This window comes from Musca autumnalis, unplaced genomic scaffold, assembly GCF_047663935.1.
Source record: "Musca autumnalis isolate F117 unplaced genomic scaffold, ASM4766393v1 scaffold_5, whole genome shotgun sequence".
In the NCBI taxonomy this organism is placed as follows: domain Eukaryota; kingdom Metazoa; phylum Arthropoda; class Insecta; order Diptera; family Muscidae; genus Musca; species Musca autumnalis.
In genome coordinates this window covers 189,084,965-189,094,843 of record NW_027412088.1, presented here as the reverse complement: position 1 = coordinate 189,094,843, position 9,879 = coordinate 189,084,965, and the positions used below count along the sequence as shown (strand labels likewise).

At 33.5% G+C, this 9,879-nt stretch overlaps 1 protein-coding gene across 11 annotated transcripts in view; it reads right to left on the bottom strand.

Moving 5' to 3' along the window:
* Dyb (Dystrobrevin) overlaps positions 1-9,879 on the bottom strand; it is a 70,199-nt gene that overhangs the window by 29,199 nt on the left and 31,121 nt on the right. For 7 of the 11 annotated variants that reach the window (XM_073988680.1, XM_073988679.1, XM_073988671.1 and 4 more), the window contains exons 2-5: positions 5,600-6,063; positions 4,712-5,544; positions 660-1,269; positions 287-466 (exon numbers count right to left, since the gene is read on the bottom strand). In XM_073988680.1, the coding sequence (XP_073844781.1) occupies positions 287-466; positions 660-1,269; positions 4,712-5,544; positions 5,600-6,023 (2,047 nt within the window). In that variant the 5' untranslated portion in view covers positions 6,024-6,063. The remainder of the gene's footprint in view (positions 1-286; positions 467-659; positions 1,270-4,711; positions 5,545-5,599; positions 6,064-9,879) is intronic. The other 4 variants (XM_073988677.1, XM_073988675.1, XM_073988676.1 and 1 more) reach the window with 1 other exon arrangement.

Below are 9,879 nucleotides of genomic sequence, written 5' to 3'. Positions count from 1 at the left end.
TAGAAACATTTAAATTTGTCCTTATATAGAAAGAATAACCATATAACAAGGAGACTACAATTGTAGAAAGCTGTTGGCGATAAGAAACATTTATGTGTGTGTGTGTTTAGGTGGAAGGTTGCAGTATTTAAATAGCCCAAACTACTGCATGTTTAAAATAGCCAGAAAAATAATGAATGATGTGATTTGATTTGATTCTATGCTAAGAGGAGGAGGAGCAGGAGGCATGGCTAGCCAGCAAATTGAATCGAAAAAAAAACAACAAAAAGCATTTGCAATGATTTACCTGTATTGAGATCATTAAGAAGTGTCGATAACATATCTATAGAAGAATTTTGGACTTCATTTTTTGTTTCATGTGATGTTTGTCGATCTTCATGAGGAGAAGAAGCATTTGCATGGTCACTTTCGTGATCGTTAGGGTCATTTGTTACAGAGTCAAGATTAAAATATTCAGCTACATCAACTGTTAACAAAAAGTGATTAACTCTAATCTTAAAAAAAGGCCTTACAAACAACGAAAAATCAAAAGAAATGTAAAAGCCCTTTTCTTTCCCTAGAAATTTTTTTGAACAAAATCGTATAAAAATTCGTATAAAAATTGTTTACAGTTTACAAAAAGAGAGAAAACAAATGTTAAGCCCATAGTTTATACTCACTTCCACTTCCATTGGCATTAAAACCCCCACCACCACCACGTGAATCCGCTGAATCTAAAGGATTTTGACCAAATTGATTTTGATTTAAGGGTGAGGCCTGCTGCATGCGCAACACATTACCAGCTGCTGATGCACTGCCTAACATGCTGTGTCCAGACGAGGGTGGTAGTTGATTGAGCAATGAGCCCATGGGTGAGGTACCCAATGTGTTAAGGCCCCCACTGCCACCTGAGATACTGCCGCCGCCAGCCATGGGCATGGGTGGTGATTTACCAGAGCGAGGACTAGAATTTGGTGTTGATCTGGGTGAAGAGGTTTGTTGATTTTTCAACATACGCATAAGACCCTCCAGCTGTTCCATAAGTTGTCTCCGCGAATCCTGCAGAGCACCCAAGTGGCCCTCCAGTTCACCTTTACGTTGTCGCAAAGCTCTCAGTTCATTAATTAAAGCTGGATTTTCGGGTGCCATTTGTTCGGCCTCTTGTTGACGCCTCAGTCGGGCAATTTCACGCATAATTTCTTTATTCTTACATTCTAGTTGAGATATAAGTTCACGTTGGGCTCTGGAATTATCCGAGGCAATGTTGTCGGTATTGCTTGTATTGCTGGGCTGAAAGTAACAAAAGGAAAGGGAATGAAAAAAGGATTAAAATGAAGTTAAGAAAGGGAGAAGTTAGAGAGGAAGATCGTGGAAAAGCCAAGACCGACTACGGATTTATATACAAATTATGACCTTGACCCATACACGTTATAAAAACACTAAAATTATCTCATTTTGTGTTGATTCCGAAATATGCCAAAATCTCCCATAATAACTGAGTTTAGAAGGATGATGCCAATGGAGAAAATATTTTACATGAAATTTTAGGATAGGTCACGGAACAAAAGAAGTCGGTAGATATAATTTATGACCATAAAATATGAGTCCCAAAGTTACTGCATAGGTAGAAGATATTTTGGATTTTTTTTTCGTATTTAAAATAGTTTCAGAATCATGTCAAAATCTTCCATAATGCTTGACCAGAGGAGGTTGGTGTCAAAGGAAAAAATGTTCTGCACCAAATTTTACTATGGGTCACTGAATAGATGAAATCTGTAGGTATAAAACATAACGCGAAAAACTTAACTATAAATTTGGTTATAAAAACATGATTTTTTTTTTTTTGACTTATGAAAGCGTTTCCAAAATATGTGAAAATCGTTCACAATGATTGAATTTAGAAGGATAGTGGTGTCAATGGAGAAAATATTCTACATGAAAGTTGAGGATAGGTCGAGGAACAAAAGAAATCAATAGATATAATGTAACCATAAAGTATGAGCCCCAAACTGTACCAATGTTAAAATTATATTTTTGACTTTTTCTATTATTTTTAATAGATTCAGAATCATGTCAAAATCTTCCATAATGCTTGACCAGAGGAGGTTGGTGTCAATGGAAAAAATTTACGACACCAAATTTTACTATGGGTCACTGAATAGACGAAATCTGTAGGTATAGTATATAACCCTAAAAACATACCTAACAATTTGGTTAGAAAAAAGCATGACATTATTTGAACTTTGTTTGGTAAGTTAAAACGTTTCCGAAAAGTATCAAAATCTCCCACAACGTTTGCATTTAGAAAAATGATGCCAATGGAGGAAATATTCTTCATCAAATTTCACTATGAGTCACCGGGAAAATGCAATCTATAGATAGAGTTTTTAAAGGATTTTTGGGGCCATCTTCTAAGCAAAAAACGCGGAGTTTTTAAAGAACTGTTATGGACACCTTCTAAGCTCAAAACGTGGAGCTATTAAAGGATTTTAGGCAAACCTCAAAGGCACAAAGATTTAAAAGGATTTTTGAGTCCATTTTCTGGGGAACAAAACGTGGAGCTTTATTATAAAAACATGACCTTTCCAACCGTTTTGACTTATACACCCGTTTCCAAAATATGTGAAAATCGTTCACAATGATTGAATTTAGAAGGATAGTGTCAATGGAGAAAATATTCTACATGAAAGTTGAGGATAGGTCAAGGAACAAAAGAAATCAATAGATATACTGTAACCATAAAGTATGAGCCCCAAACTGTTCCAATGTTAAAATTATATTTTTGACTTTTTCTATTATTTTTAATAGAATCAGAATCATGTCAAAATCTTTCACAATGCTTGATCTGAGGAGTTTGGTGTCAATGGAAAAAATGTACGACACCAAATTTTACTATGGGTCACTGAATAGACGAAATCTGTAGGTATAGTATATAACCCTAAAAACATACCTAACAATTTGGTTAAAAAAAGCATGACATTATTTGAACTTTGTTTGGTAAGTTAAAACGTTTCCGAAAAGTATCAAAATCTCCCACAACGTTTGCATTTAGAAAAATGATGCCAATGGAGGAAATATTCTTCATCAAATTTCACTATGAGTCACCGGGAAAATACAATCTACAGATAGAGTTGTTTAAGGATTTTTGGGGCCATCTTTTAAGGCAAAAAACGTGGAGTTTTTAAAGAACTGCTATGGACACCTTCTAAGCACAAAACGTGGAGCTTTTAAAGGATTTTAGGCCAACCTCAAAGGCACAAAACCTTGGAGATTTAAAAGGATTTTTGAGTCCATTTTCTGGGGTACAAAACGTGGTGTTTTTAAATGATGTTTGAAGCCAAATTCAAAGGCATAAAAGGTGGAGTTTTTAAAGGATTTTAGGCCAACCTCAAAGGCACAAAACTTTGGGAGATATAAAGGATTTTTGTGTCAATTTTCTGGGATACAAAACGTGGAGTTTTTAAAGGATTTTTGAAGCCAAATTCGAAGGCATAAAACGTGGAGTTTTTAAAGGATTTTTGCAGCCAAATTCGAAGGCATAAAACGTGGAGTTTTTAAAGGATTTTTGAAGCCAAATTTGAAGGCATAAAACGTGGAGTTTTTAAAGGATTTTGGGCCAACCTCAAAGGCACAAAACCTTGGAGAATTAAAAGGATTTTTGAGTCCATTTTCTGGAGTACAAAACGTGGAGTTTTTAAAGGATTTTTGAAGCCATATTTGAAGGCATAAAACGTGGAGTTTTTAAAGGATTTTTGAAGCCAAATTTGAAGGCATAAAACGTGGAGCTTTTAAAGGATTTTTGAAGCCAAATTTGAAGGCATAAAACGTGAAGTTTTTAAAGGATTTTTGAAGCCAAATTCCAAGGCATAAAACGTGGAGTTTTTAAAGGATTTTTGAAGCCAAATTCCAAAGCATAAAACGTGGAGTTTTTAAAGGATTTTTGAAGCCAAATTCCAAGGCATAAAACGTGGAGTTTTTAAAGGATTTTTGAAGCCAAATTTGAAGGCATAAAACGTGGAGTTTTTAAAGGATTTTTGAAGCCAAATTTGAAGGCATAAAACGTGGAGTTTTTAAAGGATTTTTGAAGCCAAATTCGAAGGCATAAAACGTGGAGTTTTTAAAGGATTTTTGAAGCCAAATTTGAAGGCATAAAACGTGGAGTTTTTAAAGGATTTTTGAAGCCAAATTTGAAGGCATAAAACGTGGAGTTTTTAAAGGATTTTTGAAGCCAAATTCCAAAGCATAAAACGTGGAGTTTTTAAAGGATTTTTGAAGCCAAATTCCAAGGCATAAAACGTGGAGTTTTTAAAGGATTTTTGAAGCCAAATTTGAAGGCATAAAACGTGGAGTTTTTAAAGGATTTTTGAAGCCAAATTTGAAGGCATAAAACGTGGAGTTTTTAAAGGATTTTTGAAGGCATAAAACGTGGAGTTTTTAAAGGATTTTTGAAGCCAAATTTGAAGGCATAAAACGTGGAGTTTTTAAAGGATTTTTGAAGCCAAATTTGAAGGCATAAAACGTGGAGTTTTCAAAGCCACCTTCTGCAGTTTTTTAAAGGATTTTCGCAACCACCTTCTGCAGTTTTTTAAAGAATTTTTGAGCCCACCTTCTGGGCTACAAAACGTGGAGTTTTTTTAAGGATTTTTGAGGTCCCCATCTAAGGCACAAAACGTTTAGATAGCAGTAAGGAAAGTTTGGGATAAATAACAAAAATTTCGTTTCCACAACTTACAGCACGATTCTCTTGGGCCAAACGAGCTGCATACCGTGCAATTAAACGATGCTCCTCATCATTGGCCGATGCGGCAGCTACACGCGATGTCGTTGTACCACCACCATTGGCACTATCAACACTCCGGCCCGTTGCTCTCGAATCGAGGGTGCTGGAACGATCAAACAGAAGACCACCAATACCTCCTCCTCCGCCTGGTATACCACCTGGACCACCCAGGCCATGTAACATTGAAGGATCGGCGAAACCATTGTGCGAAGGCAATGGCGATGGTGGCACAATGTGTGACAAATTCAGCGTCTTCTCTGGCTGTTCGGGAAATCGTGGCAACACTTGACTTGTCTTTTCGGGCACACATCGGAAACTTTTGCGCAACGAATGGCCAATCTGTTTGCTGGGCGATTTATAGCTAGAGTACTCTTTTACCTCGTGATCGTTTTGATGATTCAACGATGTCTTGCCGTGCCAAAAGCACTCCTGGCACAATTGGTAGGCGTGACACCGTTGACAACGATAACGAAAGCCGGTAAAGTTTTCCTTGTGACAGACAGAACAGATTGTCGGATGCACAATTGTTTCTACCGTGGCCAAACGATGCAAAAGCGGTAGCCACACCAGGCACGAAGGGCCGGGCTCAGACATAAGTATTGCCATGAAATCGTTGACGGTGATTTTGTTCTCCGAGGGGAAGATTTGTTCCTCCAGGCCATCCGTATAGTGGAATGTGGGAGATTCATATACAGCAGCGGGTAGGGCAAGCACCTCCTTAAGGAATTCAGCCAATTTCCAGTTGACCAATTGGCCAGCACCATCTGAGATCTGAGAAAATATGTCTGCAAGAGAGAAGTTGGTTATTTTTTGTTGTAATGGAGTAATTGATACACTTACATCTTAACTTATCCACCAATTTGCCCGAACACATTGTGGCCAATGCCACTTTTATGGAGAATACACGTATTTTACCCGAATTATCGGTGGTATATGCAGCTAACAACCAATTAAGTAACAAACCAGCCTTTGAGTCGACAGGAACCTGTTGTGCTGTTGGCAGTCGTTTATTTAGATTGTGATATAACGATGAAACCAATGTCTCCAAACGTGCCACACTCACATCACTCTGTGGCTCTAGGGTATTAAGGCCATTTTCACGAAATGCCTCTATCACATTCCAGATATCCACCAAGTGGAGATTTGTGGACTTTTGTATGTAGCGTAGCTTTGAGGCGGTACGATATGAGGCGAAACGTATTGAATCGAATGTCTGCAAGCGCAAATCTTGCAGTAATGCCACCCGTGGTTCTAGTTCCATCATTTGGCTAGGAGGCAATTAAGTAACTAAAACGTTGTAGCTGCTGTAATGGAAAAAAACGAAAAAAAGGAGGAACATTAAAAGGTTTTGTTTTTTTATTGTTCGCAATGGGTATTAGAAGAAGTAGAAGAAGAAGAAAAGTTGTTGCTTTTGTTTTTGTCTAGTCCTTAACATGTCCTTATAGTTGCGGAAGTTTTATGTAATGTTTCCATTTAACTTGTCCCCATACCACCACCTTTGGCCAAATCAAACACTCACACACACATTGTCATTTAAATATCTTTACTGTTGTTGTTGTTTTTGCGGAAATTTGTTTGTTGTATGTATGTCTATTACAATAACGACGACTGACTGACTCATGACTGGAGCCTTGCAAATATTATTTTTGTTTTTTTGCCACAGACTGGGACGACAAAACAATAACAACAACAAATAATAATAATAAAGGACAAACCAATATAAGACGAAGACGAAACAAGTAACAACAGCAAACAAGCAAATGTTTCTATTAACATTTTGTTGTAAAAGAACAACAACAACATCAATAATATTATAAAAGTAGAACAGAGCTCCACAATATTATATTGGAAATCAACAACAGCAAAAAAAACAAACAACAGAAATAAAAGTAGAACATTAGGGGAATCTATCAAAGATTGTGGGTGGGGAAGTGGAAGAGTGGTTGTGGCATTTAAGCACAACAACAAATGTTACAAAAGCATCCTTTACTATTCTGAAAATCAAACCAAATTACTTACAAAGGAGAAAACTTTGCATGCCTTTTTTAAATTTGGAGTTCCATTGGATTTAAATAGTAATAGCGATGATATAAGAACCATCTTTTAGACGGTAAAACATGGATTGTAAAGGAAAATTTTTAACTTTTGAGGATAAGGTACCTAAAGGAATGGACCGAGGTTAATCTCTTCAATAGTTATCGTGCCAACCAGTTATTTTAGTTGGTCACGATAGGATTTTTTAAGAGCTTGCCCATGAAAAACATAATATAGCTGTAAACAGAATCACAAAGGCTATCATCCAAGGAAATTTGAAAACAATCCTCGTACAGCCTTAAATTAACTTAAATGAAATGTTGAACTTTCGTAAGTCGTAAAGTGTTTGAAAGAATTCTGGGAACTAGAAATGCTGGAAAGAGAACTAGATGTTTTTTTTTTTTGAATTTGGCGCCCAATGTGGGGTTCCACTATCTTTCAAATGTTATAAATTGTATAATTGTGTAAATCAAAAGAATTTTTAAGATTATGTCCGATAACAAAAATCGTGTAGTTTTTAAGGACACATATGGTCTGTTCCTTTACTTTTGAAAATGGTAAAACCGGCAAAAGTAGTAAAAGTTGTAAACTGCTCCCATCTGAATTGTATGGTTTCCGAAGTAAAGGAACGCTTTTCAAGTAAAAAGTGGTAAAACTTGAAGATTCTTTCACGTAAAGGAACAGAGCTATGATCGTGGATTTTTTAAAGAATTTTTTAATTATTCCAAATCGCCGACTTTTTAAAGAATTTTTAAAACATTCAGTTCTTAAATTTTTTAAAGATTTTTTTTTTAATTTTCGATTCTTTGATATTTAATTTTTAGATTTTTGGAATCCTCGTGAATACAAAAATAAAATTTTCGAATAGTGAATTTTTTAAAGAATAATTACAATTTTCAAATCATTGAATTTTCAAAGAATTTTGAAATCGATGTTTTTTTAAGAATTTTAGAATCGAGGATTTTTTAAAGATTTTTTTTTAAATATTGGTATAACGAATTTTAAAATTTTTTTTAAAGATTTTTTTTTTTTTTTTTTTGATTGTTTGAGTGGAGTATTCCCCCATTGGCTCAACTTCATTTATTACCCTCTATTACAGAGAGTAATGTTTTTCAAAACGAACTGACAGTGTTGCAAAATTTTACTGATCGCTACCAATATCATGACTTCATCCCGGCGAAGGGAATTATCAATTGGCTTCTCAGTTTTTGAAATGATGCCTTTTTAGCGAAAAACCGAACTCTTTAAGTGTCTAGTATTCCCATATGAATGAGAATCACACTCACTTTTCGGCTTTTCCAAAGAAACACCAAAATCAAAATATTTTGCAACATGGCAGCGCGTATCAACTAAGAATTCTTCGAATTCTGTGAGTTGAAAAGAACACCAACACAGTTGCCTGTGAGGTTGTTTATTGGAATTTTGTTTTTTTGTTTTTAACAAAGCTCCAATTCGCCCGTGCCTCGGCTGTTTTTTGTTTGTTTTGTTTTTTGTTGAAGTTCAATCTCATTTTCGATTGTTTGAGTGGAGTATTCCCCCATTGGCTCAACTTCATTTATTACCCTCTATTACAGAGAGTAATGTTTTTCAAAACGAACTGACAGTGTTGCAATTTTTTTTTTTTTTTTAATTTTGGACTAGTGATTTTTTTAATTTTTTTTTTTTGAATTTTTGAATCGTGGATTTTTTTAAAGAATTTTTAGAATTTTCCAATATTGATTTTTCAAAATAGTCTGGCTTAATCCCACTGTTGTTGTTTTAATATTTAAAACAACTAATTTATTAGTGGAGAAGGTTTGGCTTTGTTCGCCAAGGGGTAAGGCAGGGAAGACTAGTTCCAATATTTTTAAAGAAGTTTTAGAATCGTGGATTTTTTTTTTTTGTTAAAGAATTTTTAGAATTTTCGAAACATAAATAAATAATATTAAAATTTTTTAAAGAATTTTCGAATTGTGGATATTTTAAAGAATTTCTATAAATTTCGAATCGTTGATTCTTTTTAATTTAGGAATCGTGGAGATTTTAAAAGAATATTTTAACGAATTTTTAGAATCTTCCAAGATTTTTAAAGAACTTTTGAACTTTTAGGAGAGAGAGGAGGTGAAGAGCTCCCTTTCTCCCTTCTTACCCATAAACTCAAATCATTTTCATGAAAATTTTCATAGTATTTTCAAATAATTTTAAAAATTTGATTTTTTTAAATAATTTTGAAATCTTTGATTTTTCAAAGAAAATTTCAAATTGTGGATATTTTAAAGAATTTTTAAAATTTTCGAATCGTGCATTCTTTTTAATTTAGGAAACGTGGAGATTTTAAAGAATTTTCGATTCGTCGATTTTCTAAAGAATATTTTAAATCGTGGACTTATTAAAGAATTTTTAGAAATTTCGAAATGTGGATTTATTTAGAATTTTGAAATCGTGAATTTTGAATAAAAAATTTAGAATATTCGAATTATGAATTATTTAAAGAATGTTTATAATTTTTCTAATCGTGAACTTTTTAAAGAATTTTCAAATCGTGTTTTTTTTAAAGAAATTTTGGAATTCTCAAATTGTTGATTTTTTTTAAAGAATTTTTAGAAATTTCAAATTGTGGATTTTTTAAGATTTTTTAAATCGTGAATTTTGAAGTTTTACAATTTTCAAATCGTTGAATTTTTAAAGAATTTTAAAATCGATGTTTTTAAGACTTTTGGAATCGAGGATTTTATAACGATTTTTTTTTTAATTTTGGTATAACGAATTTCTAAATCTTTTTTAAAGATTTTTTTTTAATTTTGGACTCGTGAATTTTTTAAAGAATTTTTAAATCGTGGATTTTTTAAAGATTTTTTTTAAATCGTGGATTTTGAATTTTTACAATTTTCAAAACGTTTAATTTTTAAAGAATTTTGAAATTGATTTTTTTATAATTTTGGACTCGTGAATTTTTTAAAGATTTTTTTTTTTAATTTTGGCATGGTGGATTTTTTGAAGAATTTTTAGAATTTTCCAATATTTTTAAAGAATTTTTAGAATCGTGGATTTTTTTAAAGAATTTTTGGAATTTTCCAATATTTTAAAAGAATTTTTAGAATCGTGGA